This window comes from Papaver somniferum, unplaced genomic scaffold (genome assembly GCF_003573695.1).
Source record: "Papaver somniferum cultivar HN1 unplaced genomic scaffold, ASM357369v1 unplaced-scaffold_117, whole genome shotgun sequence".
Lineage (NCBI taxonomy): Eukaryota > Viridiplantae > Streptophyta > Magnoliopsida > Ranunculales > Papaveraceae > Papaver > Papaver somniferum.
In genome coordinates, this window is record NW_020620714.1 from 4,720,112 (window position 1) to 4,739,204 (window position 19,093).

The window sequence follows — 19,093 nt, forward strand, 5'->3', positions numbered from 1 at the left end:
CCTGTTCCATTTTCTTCAGCAAATACGTTCATGCATCAATCTCAAAGCATACTGTTATCTTGGTAACACCACGAGGTGCTGGAGTAATCCCCGACAACATGAATTCACCTAAACGATTATTTTCGTAGCTTCTGGTTCTCTCACCCTCGAACACCACAATCGACACATCAGTTTGGTCGTCATAGATGGTAGTGAATCCCTTTCGCATCTTGTTTGGGATGCTGCTGTTCCTTGGGATCAATACTTGCATAACATCTCCATAACACCCAATACCAAGAGAAAGTGGAGTGACATCCAACAACACTAAATCATGCACCTTCTCATTACCCTCACCATTCAACATAGCAGCTTGCACTGCAGCACCATATGCAACAGCCTCATCAGGGTTGATGCTCTTGCAGAGTTCCTTCCCATCAAAGAAATCCTGCAATAGAGACTGAACCTTAGGAATCCTGGTGGACCCGCCAACAAGGACAACTTCATTAACATCGCTCTTGTTCATTTTAGCATCTGTCAAACACTTCTCAATAGGTTCCATGCATTTGACGAACAAATCCAAGTTCAAATCTTCGAATTTGGCACGAGTAATAGACATATCAAAATCAACTCCTTCGCACAAAGAATCTAGCGCAATGGTCGTCCGAGTAGTAGATGACAAGGTCCTCTTTGCCCTCTCACATACCGTTCTCAGCCTTCTAAGAGCCCTTGGGTTTCCACTTATGTCCTTGTTGTGCTTCTGCTTGAACTCTTGCACAAAGTGATTAAGCATCCTGTTATCAATATCCTCCCCTCCAAGATGAGTATCTCCAGCTGTAGCCAGGACTTCAAACTTACCCTTGCTAATGGTGAGTAGTGAAACATCAAAAGTGCCACCACCAAGATCAAAGATAAGAACATTCTCTGCGCCATCAATTGTTTCCTTCTTATCAAGGCCATACGCAATAGCAGCTGCGGTTGGCTCACTAATGATACGCATTACTTTTAGCCCAGCAACTGTGCCAGCATCCCTAGTAGCATGACGCTGTGAATCATTGAAGTAAGCAGGGACAGTAATAACCGCATTCTTAACAGTTGATCCAAGATAAGCTTCAGCAGTTTCTCTCATCTTAATAAGAACCATTGATGAGATCTCCTCAGCTGAAAACTGTATATCCTTTCCCTTGTACTTGACTTGGATCATGGGTTTGTCATTTACGCCAGCAATGACTTTGAAGGGCCATAATTTGATATCATTCTGAACAAAGCTATCGCTGATTTTCCTTCCAATCAAACGTTTTGCATCTATATGACAGAAAATAGATTCAGAAAACAATTAATCGGATGAGCAATCAACTAATTAGAAAATCATAAGTCCCATGAAACAATTCATAATAGTATCCGGTTAATCAAGTCCGTTAAATCACAAAACCGATTTACTAGGAAATTAGACAGAGAACGCATAAATAACCACCAAGGCTGAACAGTCTACCCACAATATAGAGATGGATATTTTAATGTTCTTACTAGACAAATAACAATAATTGAGGAGGTTACATGGTACGTAGACTTGGATTTGCTGCACTCGTAAGCCAAATACAAGTAATCTATACCTCGTGCCTTTTGATACAAACATATGGAACTGAAGATATCACTATACTAATTATAAAATTATGCATTCATCAAAATCATAATTATAAGATACCAAAGAACTGAAGATATCACTATACTAATTATAAAGTTACGCATTCATCAAAATCATAATTATAAGATGCCAAACTAGTGATCTACAATAAGTTAATGACCAAGCATCATAAATAATGTTGATATCTAGATTGATGTAAACATATCAAAAAAGCTTACCGAAAACGGTGTTGATAGGATTGATAGCGACTTGATTCTTAGCAGCATCACCGATCATACGTTCTGTATCAGTAAAGGCAACATAAGATGGAGTAGTACGATTCCCCTGATCATTAGTAATAATCTCAACATGATCATGTTGCCATACTGCAACGCATGAATATGTCGTCCCTAAATCAATCCCTATTGCAGATCCTTCTCCTATTCTTTTAGCCATTCTAATAACACGTAAATGAGACAAAAATAAATAAAATCTGATTGAAATTGCAATGAGTTTGTAAGATCTTCAATTGCTTATATAGAGAGGTTGAGGTTCTTTTGCAACTGTTGGGTTCCTCGGGTAAAAGTCAATATAAAAATGAAAATAAATACTGAAAAAAACTTCCAACGCTAGTGGAAAATGAGTTGTACGATTTTATTGCGATGGTTTGTATCTCAATGTATAAACAAAAACGTAGTTTCATGCATTTGGTCATAAATGTTGTTTTGGGAAAATGTTTTCCTCAGCCTTTGCGGCTACCAGTCAAGCTAATCCTTTTTATGATAACAATTTCATTAAACAAGTACATTGCACCAAAGCAATGAAAGGCCTACCTGGGGCCTGTCAGTTAAAGTTTCAAGGTTTTATCTTTAGTCTTTGCACCCCTTGGTGTTATGTGCTCATTGATTTCAGTCTTCAGGTCTCATGTTCTTCTATTAATTTGGTTTCTGTCTTTGTTTCACTATGATTTAGCACCATACTGTACCTAGCGGGGCCAGAGGGTGGTGTCCCTCTGTAGTTGCAAGTTTCCTCACAACCATATTCCACTGTAACTATAACCAATATTAGGTAATCATCATTAAACTTTCCATTGATTTATCAAGACTTAAATCGATTTACAAGATGGATACAAGTATTACAACAATCTTAATTGCTCCTAGATTTATTTTCTCTCTCCTGATTTCTTATCTAACACTCACTAAAAGAACTCCCTCACAAGTGATAACCTCTCCTCTTTATATAAGATCTTACATAGTGGATGACAGCTAAGAAATCCTTTATTTTCGGAATCTCTATGCGATCTACTCGCTCTTGTACAATCATTCGTTCTCATATAGACCATACTTCGCACAGATATTTACATTTTACTCATGACTTTGGTGATATCATCCATTACGTCATCTCAACCTTTCTGTGTACGATCTCCCTCGTTTAAGTTATATAGTCTTCACTTCGCATACTTACTAACGTGTGCGATATCTCACTCCTACCCCCTCTTTTCAAAGAACTAAGGAACTTAAGAATAGTTCTTTTGTTTTGTTGTCATGTGTCTCCAAATGGCTCGCTACCCAGTAGAAGTAAGATATTTAAACCAACCTAAACTGAAGATGATATTATGTACGTAGAAATTACCAATAGGTACTATTATGGTAGTCTTAGTTAATGGCAGGTCCACCCACTAAAGCCTAGTAATTAGAGGTCCATAATAAAAACAAAAAAAAGAGGAAATTGGACCAAATTTTTTATCCCCTGGTCCGGTACACGTGGGGGATGTCATAATCCACTTTAAAAATACCCAAACTACCCATTACCTGATAGTACATATATATTTTTTTAAAAAAAAATCACCATTTTTTCCAAATCCGAGATCCGCTCTCCTCCTCTCTTTGTGCTTCTGCTCAAAATTTGCTTATGCTTTTGGATTATGAGCTAGAGTTTTTCTGAAGATCTCTTTGAAGATTTACAGGTATGTTACGTAATATCTTTTTTCTGCTGCTGTTGTTTGTTTTTTTCAACTGAATCTGTGAAGATCGGATTGTTTTGATTTCGTTTTCACTTTCTTGTTTCCTTTTTTGTTTGTTTTTTGCGTTTATTTTTGTTTTGGTTTGTTTTTGATGAATCTTGATCGTAATTATTCAATTTTTTGGTTAGATTATGATGTTTTTAACATATTTGAACTTTCGATTTGATTATCTTGTTGTTTTCGCTTTTTTATTTTATCAAAAACGTGCTTGTTTGTTGTTTCAGGGGTATTATCCAACAGTACATATGTTGCATACTGATACAAATTGCTTTTGATTTTGTTTTTTTTCTTAGTTTTATCACTTGTTGTTCTTTGATTCATAAGTACATATCTTCGATACTGAAATAAGACTCTCTCGATTATGTTATTTTGATAGATTCTTTACATACAATTATTTTTTAGTTCATGAATCAACAGTACATATGTGGCATACTGATACAAACTGTTTTTTTTGGTCTAATCGTTGTGGTGTTTGATTAAGATTTTGATCTCCATGTTTGATTTCTTGATTATTTACTAGATCTAGATGAATAATCACGTTTTTGGTTCATTTCGTTATTAGATTTGATCATACTAGTTCCATTTTGTTGTTTTTAGATTTGTGTTTTTGTATGAAACAACAGTACGTATATCCTCTATTGACAGAAACCTAGCTTATTTTGAATGAAGAAGAACAAGATGGTGCATCATTATGATTTACGAGGAGAATATTTTTTTTCTGTTTCCAGGTATGCTTTCTAATCATCTTGTTTGATTATTTTGTTCGGTTTTTCTTCTTTTCATTTGTTTTTTTGATTGTATTCTGATAATCAAATCGTTTTGATTGACGCTTTTATGGTTTTTAGGTTTGTTACAGTTGTTTTTCGTGTATGAATTGACAGTACATATATGGCGTACTGATACAAAACTCTTCTAATTTTGTTTTATTTGAAGTTTTTCCAATTTTTTTGGTTCGATCCATGAGTATGTATGTATAATACTGATAGGAAGTGCTATTTGTTGTGTTTTTGCTCCTTTTTTAGTCTTACCCTTCAGTACTTATGTGAAATACTATAATATGTCTTTCGATTCTCTTATTTTTCATAGATATGTCACCTGTTGTTGTCATACTGTTGATTTGTAGTTCATGAATCTTCAGTACATATATCACATACTGATAGGAAGTGCTCCTTGTTATGTTTGATTCAGTAAGTATATGAAATACTGAAATAGATGCTCTTTGTTACGTTTGATTCAATATTGGAATTGGATATGGAGATGATCTGGAGTTGCAGTTCAGAACTTATTGCAAGAAATGACAGATTTTGAATGATAGGAACATGAGTTGTTGTTGGTTCAGATTTGCAAGCTTGTGACATTGGTGGTGGTCTTGATGAAGTTACAAATTGGTTGTGATGTGTGTTTGATAGAAGGTGTGCTGCAAATGGATTTGGAGGAACATAGAAGGTTGGGTTGCTGATGTAAACTGAAGATACAGATGAGATAGAGGAGGAATTGTAGGTGGTGATTACTATGAACAAAATCAGTGGATACATTTTGGTTGGTGTGCACTAACTTGTGATTTCACTGTCATAGATACATTTTGTAATTGTGTCATTTTGAAAAGCACCAGAGCATCAAAACACTTATTCCTGTCATTTTCCACCGGTAAATCTCATATGTGTCAGTATAATTGCTTACGTCTCTTTCTGGCCTTTCTCGTCTCAACACTGTTTTGTTGTTGTTGCGGGATTAACTTCTTGAAATAGGTCGGGGATATTGTTGATGGGTGTCTTTATTATTACTACGGTAAGGATGGCAAGTCCAGAGTGTAATGGGTGGCCATATAAAGTTTGCAACTGAAGAAGCTGCAAAGAAGGTATACTTCCCGGCTTATGCTCTAGAATTAGTCAAATGTTATGTATATCTTAAATTGCACTCATGATTAATTTATTGTTGCAGGCAGTAAATCTTCGTGAATACTTGTTGGGTCCCCGTATTAAATTTATCCCTCGACTGGAAGACCCCGGAGCATCGAAAACACTTCTCATGAAGGACATACCATTTTACACTGTTAGATCTGATGTGTGAGTATATACATATGCGATTGTTGTACCTTATTCTTTCTGACATTTGTTACATTTCATCTTCTTAACACGCTTTTGTTATTGTTGTTGTTGGATCAAGTTCTTTAAACAGGTTGTGAAAATTGTTGATGTGCGTTTCTTTTACGATAAGATGAAAAGTTCGGCTGGCCTGGCCTTATTGAGTTTGCAATGAAGAAGCTGCAGAGAAGGTAAACTTCCCAACTTATGCTCCAGAATTAGTTGAAAGTTCGGTATAGATTGTACTCGCAATTAATTTACTGCTGCAGGCAGAAAGGCTAAGTGGGGTAGAATTATCGGGCAGTCAAGTTGGACTTTGCCGTCAAGCAAGAGGCACTGGAGCATCAAAAACACTTTGTCTTAAGAACCTGCCATTTCACAATATGAAATCTGATGTGCGGGTATATATGCTGATTAACCTTACCCTTTCTGACCTTTACCACATTCCACTGTCTTAACACTATTTTTTTGTTTCTGCCATAGGATCATTTTCTTTGAAAATGTTGGGGATATCGCTGATGTTCATTTCTCTCGCGACAAGTATCAAACTACTTTTAAGGAGAGTTTCCCATGTTGAGTTTGCATCTGAAGAAGTTGCGAAGGAGGTAGATTTCCCAGCTTATGCTCCAAAATTTGTTGCAAGTTCTGTATCTTAATTGTACTCATGACTATTGCAGGCAGTAAAGTGAAATAAGACTCTCTTGATTCTGTTACTTTTTGTCATGGAGTTGTGTTTATATAGTGAATTAACAGTACATATATTGAATGTTGAAAAATTGCTTTTTGAATCTGTTCTATACATACATTCTAGTCGGTTAATTCTTATGATTTTGGTAGTGCATATATGGAATACCAAAATAAAATTGAACCATCATTAGGTAATATTAATTTTGATGTTTGTCATATTACTTGTACTGTTCAGTGTTATCTCCCTTTCCTTGTGCTCTCCAGGGCGTATACACTGGAAGATGTGGAACAACTTTGATCATTGATTAATTTATTTAATTTGTATGATCCTACAATGTATGTGATGTAATATGTTTTCTAATTTATTTATCATTGATTCTTACAGATTTGTACTCTACCTGGAAGCAGTGCAGCAAATATGTACTCGAATTTGTAAGCATTCAGATATATAATCGTATTTATAAGCAGTACGACAGATATGTACTCAGACAGATATGCACTCAAATTTGTAAGCAGTATAGCAAATATGTACTCGAATTTTTAAGTAGTGTACCAGATATGTACTCAAATTTGTAAGCAGTGTAGACACATACGTTTGGTAGTAATGGGCATTATGGACATTTCCATGTTTTAATTAATTTTGGATCTCCGGATAAAAAAAATCCGATTGGACCCTACTATAAATAACTGTATGGGCCTAGGACCAACCAAGAAATTTTCCATTTTGTATACTAATCTGTTTCGTTCATTTGAATAATGCTTGTCAACAATTAATGCTTTAGCGGTGGTTCATCCAAAATTTACTTAGTTCACAATTCAAGAAAAGTTCTGCCTAAAATGTTTCCACACACCATACACTTGACAAAAAAAATTGGAAACCCCTGGAAACTGATAAAACCATTTAAATTAAAATTCTGCATAATACCTTTGCTCATAAGAATTTTTTTCGATACAGCCTAAGCTGACAAACAGCTGTAATGAAATCAGAGGTATATTCTATATTGAAATAGAAAATGCCACCAGAAGAAAGGATAATACTTCAAGATTGCTAAAACAAGTACTATGTAGTTGAACCAAAAGTAGACAAGAATTTTCACTCTATTCATCTTCCTCAATTTTGGGCATGCAGAATTGCTAGCTTCTAATGAAGGACCAGCACCACTTTAGTGGCACATCTTAGCTATGATAGGGTTGAAAACATTTTCCAACTCCTTCATCTGGTTGTTGGTATCGTTTACGTCTGCTAGTTCATTTCTATTCAACCACTTCATGGCATTGTTGACTGCATCCTCGATCTTCCTCTTTTCATCCGATGTTAGCTTCACTCCGATTTTATTGATCATGTTCTTCATATCGTATGTGTAATTCTCAAGCGAGATCCTTGACTCCACCTTCTTCCTGTGTTCTTCATCGTCTAACCTGTATTTTTCAGCTTCTAAAACTAACCTCTCAATCTCAGCCTTCGACAGCCTATCCTTGTTATTTGTAATTGTGATCATGTTTTTATTCCCTGAGTTCTTGTCCTCGGCAACCACATTCAGTATACCATTGGCATCCATATCAAAGACAACTGTCAACTGGGGAACCTCACGAGGTTGTGGAGGAATTCCTTCCAACACAAACTCACCCAACAAATTATTCTCGAAGGCTATAGCTCTTTCACCCTCATACACCGGAAACGACACACTACATTGATTGTCGTAGAGGGTAGTATATCCCTTTTCCTTTTTAAATGGAATGGTTGTATTCCTTGGGATAACCACATCCATAACATCTATACATATCGAAACTCCAAGAGAAAGTGGAGTGACATCCAACAACACTAAATCATGCACCTTCTCATTACCCTCACCATTCAACATAGCAGCTTGCACTGCAGCACCATATGCAACAGCCTCATCAGGGTTGATGCTCTTGCAGAGTTCCTTCCCATCAAAGAAATCCTGCACTAGAGACTGAACCTTAGGAATCCTGGTGGACCCGCCAACAAGGACAACTTCATTAACATCGCTCTTGTTCATTTTAGCATCTGTCAAACACTTCTCAATAGGTTCCATGCATTTGACGAACAAATCCAAGTTCAAATCTTCGAATTTGGCACGAGTAATAGACATATCAAAATCAACTCCTTCGCACAAAGAATCTAGCGCAATGGTCGTCCGAGTAGTAGATGACAAGGTCCTCTTTGCCCTCTCACATACCGTTCTCAGCCTTCTAAGAGCCCTTGGGTTTCCACTTATGTCCTTGTTGTGCTTCTGCTTGAACTCTTGCACAAAGTGATTAAGCATCCTGTTATCAATATCCTCCCCTCCAAGATGAGTATCTCCAGCTGTAGCCAGGACTTCAAACTTACCCTTGCTAATGGTGAGTGGTGAAACATCAAAAGTGCCACCACCAAGATCAAAGATAAGAACATTCTCTGCGCCATCAATTGTTTCCTTCTTATCAAGGCCATACGCAATAGCAGCTGCGGTTGGCTCACTAATGATACGCATTACTTTTAGCCCAGCAACTGTGCCAGCATCCCTAGTAGCATGACGCTGTGAATCATTGAAGTATGCAGGGACAGTAATAACCGCATTCTTAACAGTTGATCCAAGATAAGCTTCAGCAGTTTCTCTCATCTTAATAAGAACCATTGATGAGATCTCCTCAGCTGAAAACTGTATATCCTTTCCCTTGTACTTGACTTGGATCATGGGTTTGTCATTTACGCCAGCAATGACTTTGAAGGGCCATAATTTGATATCATTCTGAACAAAGCTATCGCTGATTTTCCTTCCAATCAAACGTTTTGCATCTATATGACAGAAAATAGATTCAGAAAACAATTAATCGGATGAGCAATCAACTAATTAGAAAATCATAAGTCCCATGAAACAATTCATAATAGTATCCGGTTAATCAAGTCCGTTAAATCACAAAACCGATTTACTAGGAAATTAGACAGAGAACGCATAAATAACCACCAAGGCTGAACAGTCTACCCACAATATAGAGATGGATATTTTAATGTTCTTACTAGACAAATAACAATAATTGAGGAGGTTACATGGTACGTAGACTTGGATTTGCTGCACTCGTAAGCCAAATACAAGTAATCTATACCTCGTGCCTTTTGATACAAACATATGGAACTGAAGATATCACTATACTAATTATAAAATTATGCATTCATCAAAATCATAATTATAAGATACCAAAGAACTGAAGATATCACTATACTAATTATAAAGTTACGCATTCATCAAAATCATAATTATAAGATGCCAAACTAGTGATCTACAATAAGTTAATGACCAAGCATCATAAATAATGTTGATATCTAGATTGATGTAAACATATCAAAAAAGCTTACCGAAAACGGTGTTGATAGGATTGATAGCGACTTGATTCTTAGCAGCATCACCGATCATACGTTCTGTATCAGTAAAGGCAACATAAGATGGAGTAGTACGATTCCCCTGATCATTAGTAATAATCTCAACATGATCATGTTGCCATACTGCAACGCATGAATATGTCGTCCCTAAATCAATCCCTATTGCAGATCCTTCTCCTATTCTTTTAGCCATTCTAATAACACGTAAATGAGACAAAAATAAATAAAATCTGATTGAAATTGCAATGAGTTTGTAAGATCTTCAATTGCTTATATAGAGAGGTTGAGGTTCTTTTGCAACTGTTGGGTTCCTCGGGTAAAAGTCAATATAAAAATGAAAATAAATACTGAAAAAAACTTCCAACGCTAGTGGAAAATGAGTTGTACGATTTTATTGCGATGGTTTGTATCTCAATGTATAAACAAAAACGTAGTTTCATGCATTTGGTCATAAATGTTGTTTTGGGAAAATGTTTTCCTCAGCCTTTGCGGCTACCAGTCAAGCTAATCCTTTTTATGATAACAATTTCATTAAACAAGTACATTGCACCAAAGCAATGAAAGGCCTACCTGGGGCCTGTCAGTTAAAGTTTCAAGGTTTTATCTTTAGTCTTTGCACCCCTTGGTGTTATGTGCTCATTGATTTCAGTCTTCAGGTCTCATGTTCTTCTATTAATTTGGTTTCTGTCTTTGTTTCACTATGATTTAGCACCATACTGTACCTAGCGGGGCCAGAGGGTGGTGTCCCTCTGTAGTTGTAAGTTTCCTCACAACCACATTCCACTGTAACTATAACCAATATTAGGTAATCATCATTAAACTCTCCATTGATTTATCAAGATTTAAATCGATTTACAAGATGGATACAAGTATTACAACAAACCTAATTGCTCCTAGATTTATTTTCTCTCTCTTGATTTCTTATCTAACACTCACTAAAAGAACTCCCTCACAAGTGATAACCTCTCCTCTTTATATAAGATCTTACATAGTGGATGACAGCTAAGAAATTCTTTATTTTCGGAATCTCTATGCGATATACTCGCTCATGTACAATCATTCGTTCTCATATAGACCATACTTCGCACAGATATTTACATTTTACTCATGACTTTGGTGATATCATCCATTACGTCATCTCAACCTTTCTGTGTACGATCTCCCTCGTTTAAGTTATATAGTCTTCACTTCGCATACTTACTAACGCGTGCGATATCTCACTCCTACCCCCTCTTTTCAAAGAACTAAGGAACTTAAGAATAGTTCTTTTGTTTTGTTGACATGTGTCTCCAAATGGCTCGCTACCAAGTAGAAGTAAGATATTTAAACCAACCTAAACTGAAGATGATATTTTGTAAACTAATCTGTTTCGTTCATTTGAATAATGCTTGTCAACAATTAATGCTTTATCGGTGGTTCATCCAAAATTTACTTAGTTCATCCAAAATTTATCGGTGGTTCTCCAAATGGCTCGCTACCAAGTATCTTAATCTATTTAGCGGTGGTTCATCCAAAATTTACTTAGTTCACAATTCAAGAAAAGTTCTGCCTAAAATGTTTCCACACACCATACACTTGACAAAAAAAATTGGAAACCCCTGGAAACTGATAAAACCGTTTAAATTAAAATTCTGCATAATACCTTTGCTCATAAGAATTTTTTTCGATACAGCCTAAGCTGACAAACAGCTGTAATGAAATCAGAGGTATATTCTATATTGAAATAGAAAATGCCACCAGAAGAAAGGATAATACTTCAAGATTGCTAAAACAAGTACTATGTAGTTGAACCAAAAGTAGACAAGAATTTTCACTCTATTCATCTTCCTCAATTTTGGGCATGCAGAATTGCTAGCTTCTAATGAAGGACCAGCACCACTTTAGTGGCACATCTTAGCTATGATAGGGTTGAAAACATTTTCCAACTCCTTCATCTGGTTGTTGGTATCGTTTACGTCTGCTAGTTCATTTCTATTCAACCACTTCATGGCATTGTTGACTGCATCCTCGATCTTCCTCTTTTCATCGGATGTTAGCTTCACTCCGATTTTATTGATCATGTTCTTCATATCGTATGTGTAATTCTCAAGCGAGATCCTTGACTCCACCTTCTTCCTGTGTTCTTCATCGTCTAACCTGTATTTTTCAGCTTCTAAAACTAACCTCTCAATCTCAGCCTTCGACAGCCTATCCTTGTTATTTGTAATTGTGATCATGTTTTTATTCCCTGAGTTCTTGTCCTCGGCAACCACATTCAGTATACCATTGGCATCCATATCAAAGACAACTGTCAACTGGGGAACCTCGCGAGGTTGTGGAGGAATTCCTTCCAACACAAACTCACCCAACAAATTATTCTCGAAGGCTATAGCTCTTTCACCCTCATACACCGGAAACGACACACTACATTGATTGTCGTAGAGGGTAGTATAGCCCTTTTCCTTTTTAAATGGAATGGTTGTATTCCTTGGAATAACCACATCCATAACATCTACACGTATCGAAACTCCAAGAGAAAGTGGAGTGACATCCAACAACACTAAATCATGCACCTTCTCATTACCCTCACCATTCAACATAGCAGCTTGCACTGCAGCACCATATGCAACAGCCTCATCAGGGTTGATGCTCTTGCAGAGTTCCTTCCCATCAAAGAAATCCTGCACTAGAGACTGAACCTTAGGAATCCTGGTGGACCCGCCAACAAGGACAACTTCATTAACATCGCTCTTGTTCATTTTAGCATCTGTCAAACACTTCTCAATAGGTTCCATGCATTTGACGAACAAATCCAAGTTCAAATCTTCGAATTTGGCACGAGTAATAGACATATCAAAATCAACTCCTTCGCACAAAGAATCTAGCGCAATGGTCGTCCGAGTAGTAGATGACAAGGTCCTCTTTGCCCTCTCACATACCGTTCTCAGCCTTCTAAGAGCCCTTGGGTTTCCACTTATGTCCTTGTTGTGCTTCTGCTTGAACTCTTGAACAAAGTGATTAAGCATCCTGTTATCAATATCCTCCCCTCCAAGATGAGTATCTCCAGCTGTAGCCAGGACTTCAAACTTACCCTTGCTAATGGTGAGTAGTGAAACATCAAAAGTGCCACCACCAAGATCAAAGATAAGAACATTCTCTGCGCCATCAATTGTTTCCTTCTTATCAAGGCCATACGCAATAGCAGCTGCGGTTGGCTCACTAATGATACGCATTACTTTTAGCCCAGCAACTGTGCCAGCATCCCTAGTAGCATGACGCTGTGAATCATTGAAGTAAGCAGGGACAGTAATAACCGCATTCTTAACAGTTGATCCAAGATAAGCTTCAGCAGTTTCTCTCATCTTAATAAGAACCATTGATGAGATCTCCTCAGCTGAAAACTGTATATCCTTTCCCTTGTACTTGACTTGGATCATGGGTTTGTCATTTACGCCAGCAATGACTTTGAAGGGCCATAATTTGATATCATTCTGAACAAAGCTATCGCTGATTTTCCTTCCAATCAAACGTTTTGCATCTATATGACAGAAAATAGATTCAGAAAACAATTAATCGGATGAGCAATCAACTAATTAGAAAATCATAAGTCCCATGAAACAATTCATAATAGTATCCGGTTAATCAAGTCCGTTAAATCACAAAACCGATTTACTAGGAAATTAGACAGAGAACGCATAAATAACCACCAAGGCTGAACAGTCTACCCACAATATAGAGATGGATATTTTAATGTTCTTACTAGACAAATAACAATAATTGAGGAGGTTACATGGTACGTAGACTTGGATTTGCTGCACTCGTAAGCCAAATACAAGTAATCTATACCTCGTGCCTTTTGATACAAACATATGGAACTGAAGATATCACTATACTAATTATAAAATTATGCATTCATCAAAATCATAATTATAAGATACCAAAGAACTGAAGATATCACTATACTAATTATAAAGTTACGCATTCATCAAAATCATAATTATAAGATGCCAAACTAGTGATCTACAATAAGTTAATGACCAAGCATCATAAATAATGTTGATATCTAGATTGATGTAAACATATCAAAAAAGCTTACCGAAAACGGTGTTGATAGGATTGATAGCGACTTGATTCTTAGCAGCATCACCGATCATACGTTCTGTATCAGTAAAGGCAACATAAGATGGAGTAGTACGATTCCCCTGATCATTAGTAATAATCTCAACATGATCATGTTGCCATACTGCAACGCATGAATATGTCGTCCCTAAATCAATCCCTATTGCAGATCCTTCTCCTATTCTTTTAGCCATTCTAATAACACGTAAATGAGACAAAAATAAATAAAATCTGATTGAAATTGCAATGAGTTTGTAAGATCTTCAATTGCTTATATAGAGAGGTTGAGGTTCTTTTGCAACTGTTGGGTTCCTCGGGTAAAAGTCAATATAAAAATGAAAATAAATACTGAAAAAAACTTCCAACGCTAGTGGAAAATGAGTTGTACGATTTTATTGCGATGGTTTGTATCTCAATGTATAAACAAAAACGTAGTTTCATGCATTTGGTCATAAATGTTGTTTTGGGAAAATGTTTTCCTCAGCCTTTGCGGCTACCAGTCAAGCTAATCCTTTTTATGATAACAATTTCATTAAACAAGTACATTGCACCAAAGCAATGAAAGGCCTACCTGGGGCCTGTCAGTTAAAGTTTCAAGGTTTTATCTTTAGTCTTTGCACCCCTTGGTGTTATGTGCTCATTGATTTCAGTCTTCAGGTCTCATGTTCTTCTATTAATTTGGTTTCTGTCTTTGTTTCACTATGATTTAGCACCATACTGTACCTAGCGGGGCCAGAGGGTGGTGTCCCTCTGTAGTTGTAAGTTTCCTCACAACCACATTCCACTGTAACTATAACCAATATTAGGTAATCATCATTAAACTCTCCATTGATTTATCAAGATTTAAATCGATTTACAAGATGGATACAAGTATTACAACAAACCTAATTGCTCCTAGATTTATTTTCTCTCTCTTGATTTCTTATCTAACACTCACTAAAAGAACTCCCTCACAAGTGATAACCTCTCCTCTTTATATAAGATCTTACATAGTGGATGACAGCTAAGAAATTCTTTATTTTCGGAATCTCTATGCGATATACTCGCTCATGTACAATCATTCGTTCTCATATAGACCATACTTCGCACAGATATTTACATTTTACTCATGACTTTGGTGATATCATCCATTACGTCATCTCAACCTTTCTGTGTACGATCTCCCTCGTTTAAGTTATATAGTCTTCACTTCGCATACTTACTAACGTGTGCGATATCTCACTCCTACCCCCTCTTTTCAAAGAACTAAGGAACTTAAGAATAGTTCTTTTGTTTTGTTGACATGTGTCTCCAAATGGCTCGCTACCAAGTAGAAGTAAGATATTTAAACCAACCTAAACTGAAGATGATATTTTGTAAACTAATCTGTTTCGTTCATTTGAATAATGCTTGTCAACAATTAATGCTTTATCGGTGGTTCATCCAAAATTTACTTAGTTCATCCAAAATTTATCGGTGGTTCTCCAAATGGCTCGCTACCAAGTATCTTAATCTATTTAGCGGTGGTTCATCCAAAATTTACTTAGTTCACAATTCAAGAAAAGTTCTGCCTAAAATGTTTCCACACACCATACACTTGACAAAAAAAATTGGAAACCCCTGGAAACTGATAAAACCGTTTAAATTAAAATTCTGCATAATACCTTTGCTCATAAGAATTTTTTTCGATACAGCCTAAGCTGACAAACAGCTGTAATGAAATCAGAGGTATATTCTATATTGAAATAGAAAATGCCACCAGAAGAAAGGATAATACTTCAAGATTGCTAAAACAAGTACTATGTAGTTGAACCAAAAGTAGACAAGAATTTTCACTCTATTCATCTTCCTCAATTTTGGGCATGCAGAATTGCTAGCTTCTAATGAAGGACCAGCACCACTTTAGTGGCACATCTTAGCTATGATAGGGTTGAAAACATTTTCCAACTCCTTCATCTGGTTGTTGGTATCGTTTACGTCTGCTAGTTCATTTCTATTCAACCACTTCATGGCATTGTTGACTGCATCCTCGATCTTCCTCTTTTCATCCGATGTTAGCTTCACTCCGATTTTATTGATCATGTTCTTCATATCGTATGTGTAATTCTCAAGCGAGATCCTTGACTCCACCTTCTTCCTGTGTTCTTCATCGTCTAACCTGTATTTTTCAGCTTCTAAAACTAACCTCTCAATCTCAGCCTTCGACAGCCTATCCTTGTTATTTGTAATTGTGATCATGTTTTTATTCCCTGAGTTCTTGTCCTCGGCAACCACATTCAGTATACCATTGGCATCCATATCAAAGACAACTGTCAACTGGGGAACCTCGCGAGGTTGTGGAGGAATTCCTTCCAACACAAACTCACCCAACAAATTATTCTCGAAGGCTATAGCTCTTTCACCCTCATACACCGGAAACGACACACTACATTGATTGTCGTAGAGGGTAGTATAGCCCTTTTCCTTTTTAAATGGAATGGTTGTATTCCTTGGAATAACCACATCCATAACATCTACACGTATCGAAACTCCAAGAGAAAGTGGAGTGACATCCAACAACACTAAATCATGCACCTTCTCATTACCCTCACCATTCAACATAGCAGCTTGCACTGCAGCACCATATGCAACAGCCTCATCAGGGTTGATGCTCTTGCAGAGTTCCTTCCCATCAAAGAAATCCTGCACTAGAGACTGAACCTTAGGAATCCTGGTGGACCCGCCAACAAGGACAACTTCATTAACATCGCTCTTGTTCATTTTAGCATCTGTCAAACACTTCTCAATAGGTTCCATGCATTTGACGAACAAATCCAAGTTCAAATCTTCGAATTTGGCACGAGTAATAGACATATCAAAATCAACTCCTTCGCACAAAGAATCTAGCGCAATGGTCGTCCGAGTAGTAGATGACAAGGTCCTCTTTGCCCTCTCACATACCGTTCTCAGCCTTCTAAGAGCCCTTGGGTTTCCACTTATGTCCTTGTTGTGCTTCTGCTTGAACTCTTGAACAAAGTGATTAAGCATCCTGTTATCAATATCCTCCCCTCCAAGATGAGTATCTCCAGCTGTAGCCAGGACTTCAAACTTACCCTTGCTAATGGTGAGTAGTGAAACATCAAAAGTGCCACCACCAAGATCAAAGATAAGAACATTCTCTGCGCCATCAATTGTTTCCTTCTTATCAAGGCCATACGCAATAGCAGCTGCGGTTGGCTCACTAATGATACGCATTACTTTTAGCCCAGCAACTGTGCCAGCATCCCTAGTAGCATGACGCTGTGAATCATTGAAGTAAGCAGGGACAGTAATAACCGCATTCTTAACAGTTGATCCAAGATAAGCTTCAGCAGTTTCTCTCATCTTAATAAGAACCATTGATGAGATCTCCTCAGCTGAAAACTGTATATCCTTTCCCTTGTACTTGACTTGGATCATGGGTTTGTCATTTACGCCAGCAATGACTTTGAAGGGCCATAATTTGATATCATTCTGAACAAAGCTATCGCTGATTTTCCTTCCAATCAAACGTTTTGCATCTATATGACAGAAAATAGATTCAGAAAACAATTAATCGGATGAGCAATCAACTAATTAGAAAATCATAAGTCCCATGAAACAATTCATAATAGTATCCGGTTAATCAAGTCCGTTAAATCACAAAACCGATTTACTAGGAAATTAGACAGAGAACGCATAAATAACCACCAAGGCTGAACAGTCTACCCACAATATAGAGATGGATATTTTAATGTTCTTACTAGACAAATAACAATAATTGAGGAGGTTACATGGTACGTAGACTTGGATTTGCTGCACTCGTAAGCCAAATACAAGTAATCTATACCTCGTGCCTTTTGATACAAACATATGGAACTGAAGATATCACTATACTAATTATAAAATTATGCATTCATCAAAATCATAATTATAAGATACCAAAGAACTGAAGATATCACTATACTAATTATAAAGTTACGCATTCATCAAAATCATAATTATAAGATGCCAAACTAGTGATCTACAATAAGTTAATGACCAAGCATCATAAATAATGTTGATATCTAGATTGATGTAAACATATCAAAAAAGCTTACCGAAAACGGTGTTGATAGGATTGATAGCGACTTGATTCTTAGCAGCATCACCGATCATACGTTCTGTATCAGTAAAGGCAACATAAGATGGAGTAGTACGATTCCCCTGATCATTAGTAATAATCTCAACATGATCATGTTGCCATACTGCAACGCATGAATATGTCGTCCCTAAATCAATCCCTATTGCAGATCCTTCTCCTATTCTTTTAGCCATTCTAATAACACGTAAATGAGACAAAAATAAATAAAATCTGATTGAAATTGCAATGAGTTTGTAAGATCTTCAATTGCTTATATAGAGAGGTTGAGGTTCTTTTGCAACTGTTGGGTTCCTCGGGTAAAAGTCAATATAAAAATGAAAATAAATACTGAAAAAAACTTCCAACGCTAGTGGAAAATGAGTTGTACGATTTTATTGCGATGGTTTGTATCTCAATGTATAAACAAAAACGTAGTTTCATGCATTTGGTCATAAATGTTGTTTTGGGAAAATGTTTTCCTCAGCCTTTGCGGCTACCAGTCAAGCTAATCCTTTTTATGATAACAATTTCATTAAACAAGTACATTGCACCAAAGCAATGAAAGGCCTACCTGGGGCCTGTCAGTTAAAGTTTCAAGGTTTTATCTTTAGTCTTTGCACCCCTTGGTGTTATGTGCTCATTGATTTCAGTCTTCAGGTCTCATGTTCTTCTATTAATTTGGTTTCTGTCTTTGTTTCACTATGATTTAGCACCATACTGTACCTAGCGGGGCCAGAGGGTGGTGTCCCTCTGTAGTTGTAAGTTTCCTCACAACCACATTCCACTGTAACTATAACCAATATTAGGTAATCATCATTAAACTCTCCATTGATTTATCAAGATTTAAATCGATTTACAAGATGGATACAAGTATTACAACAAACCTAATTGCTCCTAGATTTATTTTCTCTCTCTTGATTTCTTATCTAACACTCACTAAAAGAACTCCCTCACAAGTGATAACCTCTCCTCTTTATATAAGATCTTACATAGTGGATGACAGCTAAGAAATTCTTTATTTTCGGAATCTCTATGCGATATACTCGCTCATGTACAATCATTCGTTCTCATATAGACCATACTTCGCACAGATATTTACATTTTACTCATGACTTTGGTG

At 36.7% G+C, this 19,093-nt stretch overlaps 1 protein-coding gene and 1 pseudogene across 1 annotated transcript; both read right to left on the minus strand.

Moving 5' to 3' along the window:
* Positions 1-28: 28 nt before the first annotated feature.
* On the minus strand, positions 29-9,969 carry LOC113329583 (heat shock 70 kDa protein 18-like). The gene is made up of 4 exons (XM_026576441.1): positions 9,753-9,969; positions 8,213-9,194; positions 1,840-2,045; positions 29-1,281 (listed from the first exon to the last, which is right to left on the minus strand). Exons 1-4 carry the CDS (start codon positions 9,967-9,969, stop codon positions 29-31), a joined length of 2,658 nt encoding a protein of 885 aa, XP_026432226.1.
* A 1,507-nt stretch (positions 9,970-11,476) lies between these two features.
* LOC113329668 lies at positions 11,477-18,167 on the minus strand (annotated as a pseudogene).
* Positions 18,168-19,093: the final 926 nt, after the last annotated feature.